Raw genomic sequence first — 19,860 nt, 5'->3', positions numbered from 1 at the left:
ATGTTTCTCAAATGGAAACTATTTAGAATTCATTGAGATCCTTAGCCATAAGGGGTTTAAGGATTTACCATATTTTATTTTTTAAAGATAGATGTAGAACGATGACAGGTCACAGTAAAACTAGTACGTTTTAGTTCGTGTTTCTTACCTCATAAGAGTGGCTAGTTTATCATGTTTTGTGCACGAAAGGAAGCGTAAGTTGAGATAAGATCACTTTTTTTTTTAAGATCGAGTCTGCATGTATTATTAAACATTTTACAGGCATTGAAAAATTGTTGTTTTAGTAATCTTCTGTATAAAGGGTCAGAGGGAGCATTTAACTTGGACCACAGTATGCCTCATGTAACTTTTGTTTTCTCAAGATAACCAGGAAATTAATTACTGCCCCATATGATATAACAATAGTTAAAGTGAGGATCAAATTTATCGTCATGTAGTATTCAAATGTAATTAAGGGGCGGTAATGCACCACAGTGATTGATGCCAACCGCCGTAAAACCGAAGAAGAAGAAATGTATTCAACCCAAGCGGCAACCTCCAGTCCTGAAAAATTAAGCCAATGCAGAAGTGCAAAAATTGCAATTACAGTGACCGTCCACTTGAGGCTGGCTGCAAGAACACCGGAAGTCCCGTCTGAACACCTGTTAAACAGCCGGTTTTTACACTAGAATTAAACTGGTTAACAGCCTGGTTCAAAAAACCAAATGTGTCGCATTAGCTAATGTCTTCATGTGCTCTCACTGTAAGGGGGGGGGGATTTTTTTTGTACCACAATGGTTTTGATTATATTTAGGAAAAACACTGCAGACTGATTGGCGCGTCTCATTTGATGATAGCTCAACAGGCAGAGGCTACGTTTCTGTCAACAAGAATGCTAGCTAGCTATCTGACAGGAAGTCGAGCTTAGTGGGCGGGCCGTTAGGTTGATCCAAAGTTCGGTTGAGACAGCGATTTCAATATGGAAGGCTCCGTGTATTAGCTTCAAGAGCTGTTTGAGTCCGTCTATTGTGAGCAGACGGCTGACGTCACGCAGGGTTTGTCCAGTTCTTTCTACAGTCTCTGATTCAACCGCGAAGATCCTCAGTGAGATTAAGATTCTCATTCACAAGAATGTCAAAACAGGCAGCAGCACATTAACAGGGGTTAGAAGTTCAGTTCATCTATATGCCTCTTACAATTCACAAATTCATCAATGTAAACCCCCGGAAATGTTTAGGGCCCTACCGATTGATTGGTCTGTGATTATCATATATATTATAGCCTCTCAAAAATAATTGTTAATCAGCTAAAAGTTGGCCAATAGACTCCAATGTTTACGTTTATATTTTCGCTTATAAAGAGCAAGGGGCAATACTTGGTTTTACTTGGACATGATGCCTGTGTTCCATTATTTAACCAAGTCCGACTCCTTTCACGTCACCCGCTCCATACATTCCCCCTTACAGCAGAGTAAGCTAAAGCTAGAGCAGCTAGGAAAGCATTAAATTTGTTGAAGAGAACAGTTTGCCTGAATGGCAAGTTTATAACTAGTTTGTGAAATAAACAATAACTCCATAAGTTTCCCACTTGTCCATAAGTCATGACGTGTCTCGTTGTGCCTGCCACGCTTACCTGTTTGTGTTAGCAAGCTAAAGCTAGGATAGCCTAGCTTAATACTAGCTGGCTTAAACTTTAGCTGAGTCAGAAGCAACAGAACGAATGTAACAGGGAAATATGTCACGGTGTTACACTCACTCAGGCAGCGTACAGCTGCCAGATAAGACCATAACAATCAATCTTAGAATTATAATGGCCAAATTCCATATCCATAGGTGTAAATTCTCAGGCAAAAGACCACATTTCAGTACATTTTTAACTAGTTCAAACAACATATTAATCCTACAAAATACTCTGAAAAACAAAAAGCTATTAACACTGTTTAAGTTTGTAATATGTTTAAAATTTCTACACACACAACTGTATTCATGTATATTTATATATCTGATTTATATGGTTTTATATTGTATTTGTAAAAGTGCAATACAAGACAAACGGAGAAGCGTTGTTTACTTTTTTGGTTGGTTTTTTTTGGTGGGGGGGTTGTTTGTTTTTTTGGAGGGGGGGCGTTGTTTCTGGTCGTAGTTTGATTTATAATGACTACATCATTTGTAAATACACTTATTGACCACTTATTTGGACACATTTGTTAATGTAATGTACACCAATGATAACATCTCAACATTAATTCTTCAATAAATATATATATTTGTAAATATTGACACTGTCTTTATGTTTATTACTGAGATTATAGTGAGTGTTGCTGTTGTAAGAGGTGTTCCTAATATTCTGACCTTCTGTTTCATGTGAGTGGGGTTGGCAATATATCACAGACTCCTCAGTATGATGCTCCTCCTCACACTAAATCCCACTACCACCTCAATAAGAAGCCTACAGAAGGATTACATGCTTTCTGACAATCAAGCTATTTATTTTTTTTTCTAAAAAGGACAAATTTAATCAGCTGATAAATCTCCTAATATCGGTATCTGCATCGGCCCACAAAAATCCATATCAGGCAGGCCCTAGAAATGGTATAAATATAACCGTCTCAATTGCCCTCTGTTTATCCTTGAACAAACTTTGTCAGCATCACTGTGGTATTTACTTGCTGAGTCACCACAAAAACACTGTGTGAGAACTAGAGAGGTGATTTAACAGTTGACATCTGCATTTCTGGTGAACTCAGTCTTGGTGATTGTAATGATAAGAAAAGTATTAAATGATTTTATGTGTGCTTACATGCAGACAAATGAAGTGTGTGAGAGCTGAAAACATCGCCCATTCATCTCTTTCCGTCACACTACTGTTTGACTGAACCACTCAACCATGTGCTCACTGGCCACAGACAGACTTCAGCGACATACTGCAGTAGAAGCTGGGTGCATATCTGTTTTTGTGTTTACGAGAATGAAAAGCTTGTCAAATGCATCCTCGCTTGCTTGATTTCAACAGAGTGTCTCAGGGTGCTGAAAAAGCATGGAAAGCTGTGTTTATGTGTCTTTTATGAAGGAGATGTGAAGTGTGTGTAAGACAGAGAGGGAGGCCATTGCTTTAACCACATGGCTGCTGCCCTAACCTCAGCACTTTGCTGTGTCTACAATTACAAAATAAAAAAAAATAAAAAAAAGATAAAACATGCCAGGACTCCCAAAAGAAGGACAGTGGTAGAGAAGAGGAGCTGTGTGAGACTGAGAAATGTTAAAAAGCTCTAACAAGCTTTCGGGTTCCTTGTTTGACTACCACAGCTGATTAACAAAGGAAATGCTGTGCACAAATTTGCTTGTGACTATAAAAATAGATTAGCACGCCTATAATAAATGAGGTCAACATGTGGTGCTTTAACATTGAGATTAACTGAAAATATCTAATTATTATATTCCTGATTTTTTAGCATATTTATCACACTTAAAAGTTGCCAGCAGTGGTTTTGGCCTTGGAACTCTCCCATGGGTGCCATTTTTGCCCAGTGTCTTTCTTATGGTTGAGCCATGAACTCTGACCTTAACTGAGGCCTGTGAGCCCTGCAGTTCTTTGGATGTGGTTCTGGGTTCTTTTGTGACCTCCTGGATAAGTCGTCTTTGCAGTCTTGGAGTCATTTTGGTTGACCGACCACTCCTGAGAAGGTTCAGCACTGTTCCCAGTTTTCTCCATTTGTGGATAATGGCTCTAATCGTGGTTCACTGGAGTCCCAAAGCCTTGGAAATGGCTCTGTAAGCTTTTCCAGACTGATAGATTTCAATCACTTTGATTCTCGTTTGTTCTTGAATTTCTTTGGATCGTGGCATGATGTGTTTATTTTTGAGATCTTGTAGCCTACTTCACTTTGTCTGACAGCTTCTATTGAAGTGATTTCTTGATTCAACAAATCTGACAGTAATCAGGCCTGGGTGTGGCCAGTTAAACTGAACTCAGCTTTCCAAGAGCTGTGTTTAATCACAGTTAACTCATGATTTAACAAGGAGGGCAATTACTTTTCACATAGGGCCAGATAGGTTTGGATTTTTTTCCCCCTAATAAATACAATCATCATTTAGAAACTGCATTTTGTATTTACTTGGGTTGTCTTTGTGAGGTATTAACATTGGTTTGATGATCAGAAACATTAAAATATGATAAATTTGAAAAAAAAAAAAAATAAGGAATCAGAAAGGGGGCAAATACTTTTTCACACTACTATATATTAAGAGTTTTCCAGAGTAGGTGGCACAATACCAACATAGTTTAAACGTACATTTTAAGTTCTTGTTTCTAAGCAAATATGACTGAAGTTAAAAACCATGGAGCCTGAAACCTGCAACAAGGATCTGAGATAAACCCTTATGTGGAAGTGAGCTTACTGTCCTGGGGTTGTAGCTTTCACACCAAAATTGCTAACCCTACAAATTCCAGTCAATTACAGCAACAAGTGAATTTCAGAGTCAACTTCAAGTAGCGAAAGTTGTTTTTAATAGTTTGTTTTGCTTGCTTGTGTCAAAAAAAAAGGTGAACACAGAAGACCACATCCCCTTCACCCTAAATATAGCCACTGAGATCCAACTCTAACTAAGCAGGTGTCCACTTGTAACTGCAGAGGAAGGCCTTTTACCCAAAGAGTGCCACACTGGATTTATTCTGAGAACTATTTGCTCATGCTTTTATCACATTAACATGCCCTTCTTCCTGATAATAGACCTACTGCAGTGTAGAAAGAGTTAGTAACTCTTATGCGAGAAATCTGGGGTGTTACTTGTGATGAACTTCTGCAGAGAAGATCTCATAAAGCCATTAGGCAACTATTACTTCAGGAATGATTCCCTGAAATATAAAAACATAGCCCTGGGATGTGCAATAACAATTTATTCTGGCACGCCCTGTTTGTTCAAGTGGCGACTTGCTCCTGTCTGAAGCTTTCCTCATCATCTATCGTCTGCTAACAACTGCAGGTCCGAGCATCTTGGACGTGAATGTTCGTCTGTGCAAAACAGGCAAGAGACAAGTAGAGGCAGGTATGTTCCCTCTCTAAGATAGCAGCATGGACATCAGCCTCAGTTTGTCAACACACATTATTATAGCTTTATTTGTGTGTTAATAAGTGTAATTTCAGCTCTAGATGATTTGCACATTATTCCACTGCATGATCTGAATGTTTTGTGCAGTGTTGTTTGAGAGGAGTCTGATTGAATTTCATGATTGTACAGTTCTAGTGTACAAAGGGGAAACACCATGCACAGTGCATACAGAATAAGGTTGAAATTTATGTCTATATACATAGCAGTCGGAAACAAAATTCTTTGCTGCTGCTGCACTCTCATGTCACATTTTCCAACCATACAGCTGGTTTCAAGCCTACAGTATGAGACTACATCTGTGTATCTGTGTCCATTGACAGCTCTATTGCATAATTCACCCAGCTAACCTCACACTTCTTTCAAACCTTTTAGCTCTGCAGACATTTAGCTTCCTGTACTATTCTTCTCCACTCTGATGTTTTTTCATCCCTTCTGTTGAACTCAGCAGAGATAATTTTGTTTTCAGTGAACGCAGTGATCTTTGTCTGCCTGTTTTCTATTGTAGTTCCTCTTTGTTTATAAAAAGGCACTGAAACTTTGTTTTGGGAATATGAAAATCTATTGTGGAGTGGTGATTTCAGGGTAGGAAACAGAGCCAGAATTTGTTGTTGATCTATGTCATATGACCAAAGAGAGACCAAGAGACAAAGACCCTCTTACAAATCTGGGAGACTAAATGAGGTCTTATCCAGCGGTGCACTTAGGCCACGGGCAAGGCGAAGTACACAGACTCTACCACAAACAGACATAAACACAATGAGGTGTAATAACTAATATTTAACTGCGGTTCCCTCAGTAGGGTCACTTTGGCTCTCTCTGTTTAATCTGAATGTTGCTACACTGTCATATGCAAATTTGCACTCTCACACTTTTATTTTACAGCCCTGCTATAACTTCCTCTCTCTTCATCTACAGTGGAGGCTCTGGGCACAATGCCCGGTCTGTAGTTGCACCTCTATGCTTTACTGATCATGATGTAAAATTATCTCTCTGGTTAACTGTCAACGAGTTCAGATTTGAAGGAACTGAAACAAGCTTTAAAGCCATTTTCATCTCCCCTTTTTCATAAGATACCACCATAAATTCTGGTGGTGATATGTCTCTTTAACTCTCAAGGGTTTCTCTCAAACCTAGAACCACGTTATCACTGCTGTAATTTATTCTTTAATATTTATTTTGTTAGAACACTGCCATTTAACTTTAAATAGGACGTTGAGACGGTTTATGACGATTTGTTAGATTAGTTTCATCACTATTTCTGATGATTTCATGTGATGTCTATTTACTAAGCAATGTTGAACTACTTTAAATGACGCACTCTTTCCTTAAACTTAAAGCTTGTTGAAGATGGTGCTATCCCAGTGTACATTGATGGCTTTGCTTCTTTATAACGGAGTTCTGGTTTCCCTGTCATGTCTGCTAACGCCAAACCATAAGTCACAAGCTGGGAAGTTTCTTCCTCTTACCTTTCCAAACTTTTGATGCTGCACATAAAGTTGTCCCTCCTTAACGTGGGTGTCCATGCCCCTCAGCACTCCGGGGCCACCCTTCCCTTGGAAAGACGAAACTTGACTTGAACTTGACGCAGGAAAAACACTACTTTAAGAGGTTTTTTTTTCACTATCTACTAACAACTTCCCTTTCAGTCGCTCTCCTGAACCGTCTTAAACGCATGTATATTTCTGCTCGCGCACAGTTTAATAAGAGAACAAAAAGGACCAAAGTGTCGCGAGGTGGTCCAGGAAAAACTTTAATAATGACCAAATACTGTCGGCGGGTCGCCTATCTGTGTCGCCTCTCTCCTCCTGTAGGGCTGGACCATTATGAAGTCCCGTTCAACAGAGCGCATAATACTTCCGGTTAGGACTTTCACAATAAAGGATAACTTCAAAGATCATTTAGTCTATTCACACGGTTCACCTGAAATGCCAGTTCTCTACCATTAAAAATTTGTCATGTTGAAACTCAATTTACTATAGCTTTCTATAAACCCACAAAAATCTAAAAATACGGTATCAGTTAGCTATAATTTTTGTAGTAACATCACTGATATTTCTAAGAATATGCACCATGTCACCACAAGGTCGACTGAAATAATCAAGGATTTTAAGCTACATTTAAACTGCAAGACAGAACCGTGTGATACCTTGTTCACCCCTCAGTTCAAGTTTAGATTGTAGCTATAGTTGATAAAGTAGATAAACAAAACCACAACATATATTTTCAGTGAATCTGATAACAGGGAAAACACTACTGAGCAAAGATTGCTTATTAATACTGCTCTGTACTGAGACATTAAATTGCCCGGGCTAAACTAATAAGACAACACAGGACGTCCCAAACTGTAGACATCTGCACCCAAAATTCCCAGGGACAGTGTTGTTATATAATTTTGATACTGATTTATTTATTTTAAATTAATTAATTGGATATTTAAGCTTACAAAAATGGTCATTAATTTAAAATAACCTTATTCATTATGTACCTGACACATTTTTGATGTGCTATACTAAGTGTGTGTTTTTGAGACAACTTTTTGTGCACCGTGTTCTTACATGCTTAAGTTAAACCCTAAATAGTTTGTGTATACTATTTTAAAATACATTAAACATATATACAGTGCTTAACTGTCATAAAAACGAGAAAAGATACATATTTTAGATATCTTTCAAAAATTTGTTTAGAACTTAAAATGTTATTTTTATTTATTTGGCAAATAACAAACTGAAACAACTAAATAGTCCTTTTTTACACATAATAGCCCCCTTTGGCCTCCTTTGACCTTGATAACAGCTTGCATTCTTGCTGACATTGTTTTTATGTACTTTTCGACAGTCTCTCTTGTTATTGAGTTCCAAATAGTTTCTAGCTGTTCCCACAGACTTGCTTTAGATGAAACTTTTGTGCAATTTATCTTTGAATCTACTAAATCCCAAATTTGTTCAATAGGATTCAAATCTGGGCTTTGACTTGGCCAGTCCATCAGTTCCAGTACTTCAGATTCCTTTTCTTGGTCAAATAGTCTCTGCACAGCTTTGAAGTATGCTTGGGGTCATTGTCTTGTTGGTATATGAACCCACGACCAATCAGATTCAGTCCAGAAGGGATTCCATGATGCACTAAGATGTTGTGGTAGACGTTCTTGTTCATGATACCATCCATTTTCACTCATTTGCCCACACCATATCCACAAATGGAAACCCATACCATAATGGATGCAATGCAATGCATCTGGCATCAAAACGTTATCCAGCTTTTCTGCAGACATCAACACAACCATGCTGACCCAAGAGTTCAAACTTGGACTCGTCCGTCCAGAGTACCTTCTTCATCAACAGTCCAGTGTTTGTGCTCCCTGGCAAATCTGAGGCGTTTCTGGATGTTTGCAGGCCTCAATAATGGCTTCTTAGCAGCTATTCTTCCCTTTAAGCCTTGTTCCATCAGCCGTCTGCTTATGGTCATTCTGGAGACTTTCTCAGACTCTGATCTAGAAGCATTCATCTCTGCCTGAAGATCAGCAGTGGTCTTCCTTCTGTCTCTAGTTCTTCAAATCTTCAGGTGTCTGACATCTGCTTCAGTTAACTTTCCTTTCCTGTATCTTCCTTGGTGCATTTTGTAAGCACCAGTCTCAGCAATTGACTCCAAAGCATACTTGACCACACTGTGAGAACACTTTATGTCTTTCCCTATTTGTCTCAGAGACCATTCAGCATCATGAAGTGCTTTAATGCGGACTCTTTCATTTTCAGTGAGCTCTCCACATTTTACGTGAACAGGAATGAAGAATTTCAAACTGAATTCACCTTTTTATACCTAAATTTCACACTCACTGGGCTTCTCTGAGAAGTCAGAGATTAATCAAGCATAACATTCAACCACTAAAACTAATTTTTCTCTTCAGGAATGTGAGTAAATAACTATAATTTGACATATTAATCAAAAAATAATAATGAGCTTTACTATTTTTTCAGGTTTTTTTTATAAATCAGTAAATTTGAAAATTAATGGATAACAATAATAATTATATTTTAGCATTAAAAACATCATTTCAGTTGAAGAGCTTCTACATACTGGTGTAATAACCATTGCAAAAATATAAAAATGATTTTGGTACTTACCAAAGCTGTTAATTTAGGGCAGCTGTGGCATAAACCTTACTTTGGGTGGTGGTCTAATAAATTTGTTAAGCACTGTATATATATTTTTTTTTAATTCTGAAGCACTCTGAGCATATTTTCAGTGCTGCCTATGTATATCTTTTCTACTATTTAAGTGCATTTTAAGTGCTATGTTTGGGTGTTTCTTGCAGACTTCTGAAGAGGATATCAATAAATTATAATACACATCCAGTTCACTCCAAGTGCAACCATTAGTACACTCTAGCTGGGATCATAGTCCACTTGCATTTGCAGTACAGTCTAATAGTAACTATAAACACACCATAAACAGAAAAATGTAGAGTAATGTAAAATTTGGTACACATCCTTTCAAAATAAAATGTCTATGTAGCCAACAGAGACCAGCCCTAAAACAAACATTGGCTTGTCATACTGAAGCCAAACTATCAGGCTTTCTGAAAACCTCATGAATTTTGAGACTGACAGAACATAAAAGTCTCTTCAAACACAGTTTCTTTATAAACTGTTCTGTGTCAGTGGAAAATCATACCAATAAAAACAATGATTAAACACTACAGTCTGTAAAACTAACAATAAATTCAGTGACAATGAAGATAGTAGAATGTAATTTTATTGTGACATCTGAATTCGCTGCTACTATCTGGTCGTATGTTTGTATAACTTGACGAAGCCTTCCTGCAGGAGGAGTAAGCAGCGCGTGGTGAGTGCACCGAGCCGCTCCTCTACTTCCTCTCCTCCCACCTCCTCACTCTTGTGTAACTTCTCTCTGTTAGTTTCAGATCTGACACATACCGAAGCATGCAAAATATATGAACAACATAAACAAAGTATGGGTTTGTTTTGAGGGGAAAGCAGCATAACTGTGGTAATACAGGCCTACTTGTGAAAATCTACTTGTCTTTAACGCGAAAAATATCACAGATCAGTTATCTACAAACTTAGCGTAAATACCTTCTCTTTTTAAACTCTGGAGATCGGGATTGTTTCGTGAAGCCACAAAAGAATGATGCTTATGTTTGAAGGCAAAGAGGACGTGGCCCCATAATTAATGCGTTGCAGATGCCTCCTGCTGGCTCAGCTCACTGAGAAGCAGGCTGCCTGATGTTTCTGTTTTCGACCATTAACGGATGGCGCTGGATCTTTGTCACTGTTATTCTTGACTCTAAATGTGGATTTTTAGACCATGACTCAGGATACATTATGAGTGTAGGCGTATTATTTCTCAATGTCCCCTTTAATATGTATGAGAGCTCATTATACAGTCTATATCTTCGAACAGAACATACCTAAATAATAACTTCTGACGAATTAATTCAGCTACAATTTATTTTTATTTTCAACATCACTTCAACATTAAGTTCACTGTGGATACAAGATTGTATATGTTGACACGGCTGACACCTAATGGTTAATAAACCGTATTGCAGGCTTGGGCTCAACTTCTGCTCTCGCGATATCGACAAACGAGACAGTGGACCTTAACAGGAACTGTGATATGGCACCGGTTTTCGGCGGAGTTGAAGGGTGAGAATACGTTAATGAAATATATGAAACCTTTTTTGTTCTGTCAGCTTAGGTGGCGGTATATCAGAGGTGTTAAACTGTGTTAAAATTTTAAAAACTGCAATTGCAATTATTGTTAGAGTTTCAGTCTGACAAAAGCGTAGTGGTCTGACAAGCTGAGCAAGGAAGCTGACTGTTGTGTCGCGTGATCACCTCATCCTTCTCAGATATTGCTGGGTACTTGAAGCTCTTCAAAATTTTGCTTTATAAATAAAAAATGTGAGGAAGTGATTCCCCTTGAAAATTACTGCACTTGAGAACGTGGGATACCACACATGAGCTTGTACGTAATGACGGATACACGTCTATAATAAACAGCCTCCTGGAATCATGCTTTTCTGTCTTTAAAGTGGAGGGACGCACTCCAAAGCGGTGTTGGTAGGCGCAGATGGAAAGATACTGGCAGAGACAGATGGACCCTCTACAAACCACTGGGTGAGAGGAATAATGAGTTGGAGTTATAATGGTCTACAAATTAATGAAACTAGGAGAAAACAACATGGGCATACTGTGGAGAAATAAATTAATGGGACTTATTGAATGTGTCTTTTATTTCCAACTCATGCCATAAACATCAACTGATTTGGTGCATATGTCTGTATGTTTATGTATTTAGCTGGTTGGGGTGGACAAATGTATTGAGACCATCAATGACATGGTCCAAAGAGCCAAGACAGAGGCTGGACTGGACCCAAACACACCACTCTGCTCTCTGGTCAGTCAAACTGTTTGCCAAACACACTGACTACCAACAGAAAAATAAGCCTCAAGCAGAATATTTATGCACACAAAACTGATTATCTCTGTGCATGCTTGTGTGCAGGGCATGTCTCTCAGTGGAGGGGAGCAAAAGGATGCAATCGACAACCTGATCACTCACATGAAGGAGCTGTTCCCTAATCTCAGCCAGCACTACTTTATTACCACAGATGCCATTGGTGCCATGGCAACGGCCAGCAATTGTGGTAACTGTTCCTTTTTAAAGTTTCTTTTTACATGGCAAAGAGTTCTTTGCAAAAACTTAGCCATTAATTTAGGAGCTATCATACAACTTCAAAAGTTAATTCTAGATAGGCCTATGGATAAATGTTTTTGCCTTTGTCACATAAACGTGAATAAAAAAAAAGAAAAACAATAGCCTCCTATTGTTTTTAGTTTAGACTGAAACTACTTTTGTGCCATCCATAGGCTACTTGCCCATAAAGCTGAAATTGCAACCATAAAATCTCATATCTGACCAAGGGATGATACTTTAACCCCCTAGGTGTGGAGGGTATGGTCTGGACCTGCCCTCTTTGTAAGCGTGTTGAGATAACTTCAGTTATGAATTGGTGCTATATAAACAAAGACTGATTGACTGATAGGTGTGGTGTATGATATCATATATACAGTGATGTGAGCAAGTATTTTCCCCTTCCTGATTTTTATATTCTTTGCATATTTGTCACACTTACATGTTTTATATTATCAAATTAATTATGATATTAGAAAAAGATAACCTAAGTAAATACAAAATGCGTTTTTTTAATTGATTATTTCATTTATTAAAGTAAAAAGCCACCAAAACCTACCTGGCTCTATGAGAAATAGTAATATCTGCCTGTTAAAACTTGTCAAATCATGAATTATCTGCGATTAAACACTTTTTTGGGGGGGGGGTGTTCACAAGCCACACCCAGGCCAGATGAATCAAGACATCAAGAATAGCAACACTTTAACCGCAAGCTAAAAAATTCAAGATCGGGTGAGAAACAAAGTCTTAGACACCTATCAGTCGGGAAGTGTTACAAGGCCATTTCCAAGGCGTTGGAACTCCAGTGAATCACAATGAGAGCCATTATGCACAAGTGGAGAAAACTTGGAACAGTAGTGAATCTGTCCAGTAATCACGGACATCCACGGCTCATCCAGGATGCTGTGGCATGATTTTTAACAGACTGTTTATTCTCAAAAACCAGCCGATGTGGCCGGAATATTACAATTCTGCAAGCAGAGTGGGCCAAAATTTCTACACAGCAATGTGAAGGACTCATTGCTATTTATTGCAAATGCTTGCTTGCAGTTGTTGCCGCAAAGGGGTTTACAGCCAGTTAACAGGTTTAAGGGGAAATTACTTTTCCACATCGGACCAGGTAGGTTTGGATGGCTTCTCTCACTTACTAAGTGAAATCATTATTTAAAAACTACATTTTCTATTTACAAGAGTTATCTTTGTCTAATAAACAAAGCTCAGGGTTAGTTTACACAGGACACTGTAGTCATACGTCCAGCCATGATCTTCTTACGGCCAGCTGACAGCTCTCACAGCCAATCACAGCTCTTTCTCTCAACACAGCGGTGTATTGAAATATGATGTACTTCTCACGGATCCCTGCTTGCATTAGTGCTGATGCACCATGCTGCTGCTGCTGGCAGAAGCTTAACTTCCTCCACCCCAGTATTCTTTATAGCATAAAGCTTGTTGCAGCCTCGTATTGAGATTCGTGTATTGCTTCTGAACTTATTTTATCATATTCAGTGTGCATCATTATTAATGTAGTCATCCATACGGGGGTTTTCTAGCCATGCACTCCCTGGAAAGTCAGAGCATGCTCCTTGACTAACCTAGTAAGCAACTTTGAGCAGAGCCTTCTCCGCCAAGTAAAACTGTAGATCCATTTTGCATTAAAATGTATGACGAGAGTGTTCCTCGCTGAATAAAATATGTTTGATGAGCTGAAACATTTAAATGTGACACATATGCAAAAAAATAAATCAGGAAAGAAGAAAATACTTTTTCATAGCATTGTAGTTTAGTGTCCTTCAAAACTTAATGGCTGAAACGGATCATGTAATCTTTTTTTTTTTAACTTATGTCATCCTTTGTCTCCGCTCTCTGTAAAGGAGGTGTAGTGTTGATATCAGGGACCGGCTCTAACTGCAAGTTAGTCAATCCTGATGGCTCAGAAGTTGGCTGTGGAGGCTGGGGCCACATGATGGGTGATGAAGGATCAGGTAACCAGGGCAAAATGTAAAAAATGAATAATTTATAGCTTAGTTGAAATGGCCCAGCTGTTAACAGAACTTTTGTCCGTCAGCTTACTGGATCGCCCATATGGGGATAAAGATGGTGTTTGATGCCAAAGACAAGTTGGTTTCCCCACCTCATGATGTGACATACATCAGAAAAGCCATGGAAGAATACTTCAAGGTCAGACTGCAGCTATTGGTCACAAATGTGTTCACTGTGTCAATCAGAGCTTCAAACCATCAGAGTTGGGAAATATCCCTTGTTTGTCTTACTATGCAGCAGGTTGTAAAAAGATGTAAATTTGATCATAGGTGTCAAGTCTGATGGGCATGCTGCCACACCTCTACAGAAACTTCCAGAAGTCTCACTTTGCAGGGTTCTGTAAGAAACTGGCTGAAGGTAGATCGCTTTCTATTACTCCCATTAAATCAGTGAGGAGATTGAAACGGAGGGTGTAATAAAGATTCTTTGTGGATATGTTTAAGGTGCAGAAGCAGGGGATGCTCTCTGTCAGTATGTGTTCAAAGAGGCTGGTAGAGTCCTGGCAAAACATGTAGAGGCAGTCTTACCTGAAGCACAAGAGGTAACTCACACATACACACTGTGCTTTGATTTACATGTCAAAAACATTCTCTGTTTTAATTTCTTGTAATATCTCTTTACAGCCTCTTTTGAGCGGTACCATCGGCCTGCCAATCCTTTGTGTGGGCTCAGTTTGGAGGAGTTGGGATCTTCTAAAGCCAGGTCAGGGTCCTTTACAGCAAAAATAAAGTCCCATAACTTTTCTCCTGTCATAAAGAAAATGAGTCAACATGGTCCAAGTATTTTTTTTTATCTTTCACAGTTTTGCTCTTTATGTTTCTTTTTCTGTCTCTGATCAGGTTTTATTGAGGTTTTGGATAAAGTGGCATCTTCTGACAAATTCAAGGGCCGTTTCCATGGATACAGCCTCCTAATTTTGCAGCAGTCTTCAGCACTCGGCGGTGCAAGTCTGGGAGCTCAGAGTATCGGGGCGTCCATAACTATGGATTATAAGGCCAATGCTAAAATCTTTTACCAACACAGTTTTAACAGCAGCCAATGAGGCGTCTTCTGTGAATCCTTAAGATCCTAAACAATCAATGAAAGGGAAATGTACTGGACTGGACTGTTGGTTATCGTTATAATTCCGGTCATAATGCTTTCTTTATTGATGCTCATAGTAAGGATTGTAATGATATGACCGTGAGATTCCAGGATTACTGTAATAGTTTTCCTTTTTTTTTCAGGTTCACAGCAACAATTATGAAAACTGATTAACCTTTCTTTGTACTGTACAACAAATCATTGCACTTTCAGGACTTTTTTTACATTTTGTATTTGTAATAAAGATGATTTTGACAGCTAACTATGAGCACCTCTGGACCATTGATCTTTAAGATGAAAATAAGTTTAAGCTGAGCTGCAAATCACATCATATTACTATTTAGATCATTGTTAACAACTTACAAATGTTTGTTTGTTTTTTTCTTTTTTCTGCAAGCTTTCTGTCCTGTTGTTTACTAAAAGATGGTGCTATTATGCTTTCTCTCTTCTTGTGACCAACATGTCAAAGCCTTAATAATGCGTTATGTAACAGAAAGCATTTATATATCCTGTTGTTTTGAGTTGAATACTAAATCCACCTTGAAAACAGTCTATTCACAAACTTTTTTGCCATATGCTCCATGTTATTTTTAGACAAAGTGCCCTGTATTCAACCATTGTCACATCCAAATGTGCCCTGAACAGGTTGATGTTCTTTCCATCTGACTTGCTCAGACCAAAGAGTAGCTATGCTGTCATGATCAAACAATATATTTATCTTTATCATTTTGCCAATCAAAGCCTGATCTGTAACAACACAATGGCCTATGCTCTACCCCCCTGGCCACATCTATGTAAAGCGTGGTTGCTTCTTGCTGTTTCCTCAGTCTTGTGTTCATTCCCTTTTGGCAGAGATCTGTTAACATGAGTCTGGTCTGCTCAACAATCCCGTTGGAAGGAAGGAAGGTTTATGTCGCCACTGTAATGGGGCCAAATAATGGTAATACTAGTAGTAATAAATAGTGCTGTTGTCATGGTGATAAATGCTGGCCTTTATCATAATAGAGCAGTGGTTCTCAAATGGTGTGGTGAGGCACACTGGTGTGCTGTGGGAATATGTACAACCATAGCTCAGTTAGGACCATTTTGTCTAGAAACACACATGATGTGTGGTTATAAATAGTTTTTCTTTATTAGCAGTTATAACAGTTGTTTGAACTCATTGCTGTTATTTATACACCGAGTTCCCCATTATTATGCAAATTAGATTTTAGTGTCATAAAGATTCATTTTTGTGTTTTAATTACACTCATGGATGGTATTGTGTCTCAGGGCTCTTTGGATCACTGAAATCAGTCTCAGACACCTGTGATAATTAGTTTGCCAGGTGAGCCCAATTAAAGGAAAACTAAAGTTCCACATTATTAAGCAGGCCACAGGTTTCAAGCAATATGGGAAAGAAAAATGATCTCTGCTGTTGAAAAGCCTCAAATAGTGCAATGCCTTGGACAAGGTATGAAAACATGAGATATTTCCCTTAAACCTAAGCACAGACGGGATTGTGCAGATAAAGGCATAATGAGGAAGAATCCTGTCAGACAATTTCATCGGATTAAGAGAGCAGCTGCTAAAATGCCATTACAAAGCAGCAAACAGGTATTTGAAGCTGCTGGTGTCCCACACACCTCAGGGTGTAGGATCCTCCAGACAAAAATGAAAATCTTTAATTTCATCCTGTAATTTGTAAAGTTAGACATAGATTTTTGATACAAATTATAATACTGCAATCTTCTTTCTGTAATTGTCTAAAATATAACATTCATACATTTATGTGTGCACTGCTTTGGCAATGCGAACACATTTTCCATGCCAACAAAGCTCACTGAATTAAATTGAATCCATCTCATTTTGATTAAAAACAGTTGCAGAAACATTCCACTGCCACACAGACTCCTCTGTTCTGATCAGCTTCAATGCTGTGAGAACAAGGAGGATTCAAGAAGAGGATCACAAAACAACAGATTTCCTCAAAAGACATGGAGGTAAATACTTTTCAACCAACTTGTATTCTTATTTCAACCTTCTGGATGCTGACTTGTGTTAATTTGTGCCTTTGGGTGCATTCAAACCAGAGCTTAAAGCGCAATGATATACATATTTATGTGTGATTTAATACACTCAAATACATGTCGGTACCTCGCTTGGCGTCTCTGTAGCCATAGCAACACGCCGTAGTCGGTGCTGATTTACTCATTTCATGTAAAGAACGACAGCTGGACAGCTCACCGCCTTTCTGGTTTCTCATGATGGCCCAATGCAAGAGCAGAGACCCTAAGACAGCGTAAATTTGGTGTTTTTTCATTGTTTGTGTGGAAGAAAAGACCGGCGAGGAGATGGATTTCCGGTTTCGTCTTCTTCTATGCCTTCTTTTCTTCTTGCGCGCCTTTTGTTTGTGTCGACAGCGCCCCTAACGGGCAGAGGTTGTAAGTGTTCAGACGGTTTGGTCCGTTTGACCAAGAGCAATATGAATGCGAACCAAACCAAAGGAAAGTGATAAAATGTTGCAATTTTCCTTCCAAAATGGACCGAGTCCCCCTGACTATCAGGTGTAATGACGAATTGTCACCCTCTACAATCTGCACAGCAATTTTATCACATACAGGCTATTGATTTTAGGTAATATTATAATTTTCCCAGACACTAAATTTTGGGTTTTCATTATTTGTAAGCCATAATCATCAACATTTCAAGAAATAAAGGCTTGAAATATTTCACTCCATGTGTAATTAATCTATATAATATATGGGGTTCACTTTCTGAAATGAGTGATAAAAAATATTGAACTTTTTCATGATACTCTAATTTATTTTTAGATGTACATGTACAACAGCGGTACTGAATGATACACATCCAAATTTAAATTGTCTGTACCGAAATGCCTTTAAAATTTTTATATTGTTATGAAGAGTGCAGTTTAGATCCCCTCTATAAAAATGCCATGAAATATATAGATTTTAGGTTACTCTATTTTCTCTGCAGCTCATGTTTTATTTATGAATAGGAGCTTCATTTAGTTTCCTCTTATGACATTACTTTACATTTCACAACAGTTCAGACTGGTGTGCATAGTTAAACCACTGCTCGAATTGTAATGCATGTTTTTGTCATTCAGGCTGTGGGACAGATGCCCTGGGGGAGATTTGTCACCACCTACAGTAGTGACTATAACCCGCTTCGTTCACACCATCTACAGGTGAACCAGCAGAGGCCTATAGCAGATGTCAGAACTTCCCCTCCTACTTTCCTCCCACCTCAGGTGTGATGGGTGGGTGGGTGGATGAGCAGATGGATGGATGAATGGATGGATGGATGGATGGATGGATGGATGGATGGATCCACATTGATAAATAAACTCATTCCAGTGTTGTTCTGTTTTCACAGACTGGTAGTGAAATCTGTCCAACATTTTACACAACAACTAACAGCGTCTATGGCTCGTTCTCCCATTTACAGGTGAACTCCATCACACCTGCAGTAACTTTACAATGATGCCCTTTAGTTTTTATTTAGTTTTTACTAGTGTACTGCTACTACCATCATTCTCACTCTTTTTGTACTGTATCCCATCAGTCTCCCTCATATTCCCTCTCCCCTGTATCCTTTCCCCAATTTGGCCTTCTTGCTCCTCCTACATCTGAGGCATCTGCGGCTTTGACAGGAGCCAGGATCCAGGAACCTGGAGTTGCCGGAGAAAATTGTTCTGTTCTTGGTGAAGTGGAGAAAGGTCAGCCATCAATAGTGCTAAAGAATCAAGGGGCAAAAGATGATCAGCAGCAGAAGACAGATGATCCCTATGAGGAAGGTTAGAAGGCTGTTATTGTCATCATGAATGTTCAAATCTTTCACTTTAGCAGGCTGGGAAATCTCCAGGTTTACGTTTTGATCTTGACCCCAACTCATACCCTTCTTATTTTCTATGTAAACGATCTTTGACAGTTAGATATTCTTTAAACTATGCCAGAATATTTCTTGGATAAGAGAGGCATTGCTTATCAAACAACAAATTCTCCTTTTTTTGCCCTGTAGGTGTGATAGTGTTACCATCTTTTGTGTGTCCTGCCTGCTGTGAAGATCGTATAAGATCTGTCTGCAGAGAGGCCAGGCTACACCCACTCATACTTCCTGTGGCCTCTGAACCAATGGTCAGACTCATAGGTAGAGCATCCCTCTCTAAGCGCACAAACAAAGCCAAACAGAAGCCTGATGCAATGGTGCAACATATATATAAAGAAATTTATATTTATTGTCCTCAATCAATCAGATGCAGAGTATTGGGATGCGAGTATCGACTTGAAGGGCTTAGTAGCCAGTGGACTAAAAAACTGCTCCTACCTCCAGCCTTATCCCAGGCAATGCAGCTGGTAAGCAAACCTCAATTTTAACAGCATATGTTGTTCAAATGTACTAAAGGTTCTCCTTGTTATTATTATTTTTTCACACCTTCTGTTTTCCCCTCCACAGCTGTGTTTGCACAAAGCGGTTCCCTTGCAACTATTCCTTTCAGATGCAAACTTCCTCTTCTTGCTGCACTCATCTGGCCTCAAATGTCAACTGTAGAGAGCGCACCAGGGGGCCACTGACAGAATACCAAGCCAGCTACACCTGTAAGGTAAGTGTAAGCAGTCGACAGAGCAGAAGATTGCAAATCTCTCACCTGATACTGTCTTATTTGTCTTCTGCTTCCTTCCCTCTCCTCCCAGTGGGCCCAGACTCAGATCCAGCAGAGTGGCTTTCATCATCTCTATCTGCCTAACCAACAGAGTATTTTCTATGTACTCTAAAACCCAGCTTCAGTCTGAATACACAACAGACTCTCACATAACTTGTTTGTTTTCTGTGTCTGACGTGATGCTGCTACATGTTAACCACCTGCACTTTCAAGTAGAAAAGGGTTGCTGCAAATGAAAAACCTGTTTGCAGAGAGGAGGTTGCAGTC

The 19,860-nt window shown here is 38.9% G+C and overlaps 3 protein-coding genes across 5 annotated transcripts in view; 2 read left to right on the top strand and 1 right to left on the bottom strand.

The window, feature by feature from the left end:
* Window positions 1–6,887, bottom strand: part of dok1b (docking protein 1b) — a 31,671-nt gene extending 24,784 nt beyond the window's left edge. For both annotated transcript variants that reach the window (XM_041779374.1, XM_041779373.1), the window contains exon 1: window positions 6,554–6,887. In XM_041779374.1, the coding sequence (XP_041635308.1) occupies window positions 6,554–6,610 (57 nt within the window). In that variant the 5' untranslated portion in view covers window positions 6,611–6,887. The remainder of the gene's footprint in view (window positions 1–6,553) is intronic.
* A 3,779-nt stretch (window positions 6,888–10,666) lies between these two features.
* nagk (N-acetylglucosamine kinase) lies at window positions 10,667–15,186 on the top strand. Its single transcript, XM_041779720.1, has 10 exons — window positions 10,667–10,750; window positions 11,140–11,224; window positions 11,406–11,504; window positions 11,613–11,754; window positions 13,673–13,783; window positions 13,867–13,979; window positions 14,111–14,198; window positions 14,285–14,382; window positions 14,465–14,543; window positions 14,681–15,186. Exons 1-10 carry the CDS (start codon window positions 10,722–10,724, stop codon window positions 14,881–14,883), a joined length of 1,047 nt encoding a protein of 348 aa, XP_041635654.1. The 5' UTR covers window positions 10,667–10,721; the 3' UTR covers window positions 14,884–15,186.
* A 1,137-nt stretch (window positions 15,187–16,323) lies between these two features.
* LOC121505062 lies at window positions 16,324–19,713 on the top strand. Of its 2 annotated transcripts, none has more exons than XM_041780190.1 (9): window positions 16,324–16,377; window positions 16,787–16,906; window positions 18,037–18,180; window positions 18,306–18,377; window positions 18,495–18,726; window positions 18,951–19,079; window positions 19,186–19,285; window positions 19,386–19,533; window positions 19,625–19,713. In XM_041780190.1, exons 2-9 carry the CDS (start codon window positions 16,901–16,903, stop codon window positions 19,703–19,705), a joined length of 912 nt encoding a protein of 303 aa, XP_041636124.1. In that variant the 5' UTR covers window positions 16,324–16,377; window positions 16,787–16,900; the 3' UTR covers window positions 19,706–19,713. The 2 variants fall into 2 exon arrangements, with proteins under 2 accessions (XP_041636124.1, XP_041636122.1); XM_041780188.1 differs by lacking the exon at window positions 16,324–16,377 and adding an exon at window positions 16,491–16,520.
* Window positions 19,714–19,860: the final 147 nt, after the last annotated feature.

The sequence above is a fragment of the Cheilinus undulatus genome, linkage group 22 (genome assembly GCF_018320785.1).
Source record: "Cheilinus undulatus linkage group 22, ASM1832078v1, whole genome shotgun sequence".
In the NCBI taxonomy this organism is placed as follows: domain Eukaryota; kingdom Metazoa; phylum Chordata; class Actinopteri; order Labriformes; family Labridae; genus Cheilinus; species Cheilinus undulatus.
This window is presented reverse-complemented; position numbering and strand designations above follow the sequence as displayed.

Coding starts and splice junctions, on each gene's coding strand:
- nagk (XM_041779720.1), top strand. CDS start 10,722: ATGGCACCGGTTTTCGGCGGAGTTGAAGG. Junction 10,751..11,139: donor GTTTTCGGCGGAGTTGAAGG/GTGAGAATACGT, acceptor CTGTCTTTAAAG/TGGAGGGACGCACTCCAAAG. Junction 11,755..13,672: donor GGCAACGGCCAGCAATTGTG/GTAACTGTTCCT, acceptor CTCTCTGTAAAG/GAGGTGTAGTGTTGATATCA.
- LOC121505062 (XM_041780190.1), top strand. Junction 18,378..18,494: donor GCTCGTTCTCCCATTTACAG/GTGAACTCCATC, acceptor GTATCCCATCAG/TCTCCCTCATATTCCCTCTC. Junction 19,534..19,624: donor AAGCCAGCTACACCTGTAAG/GTAAGTGTAAGC, acceptor CTCTCCTCCCAG/TGGGCCCAGACTCAGATCCA.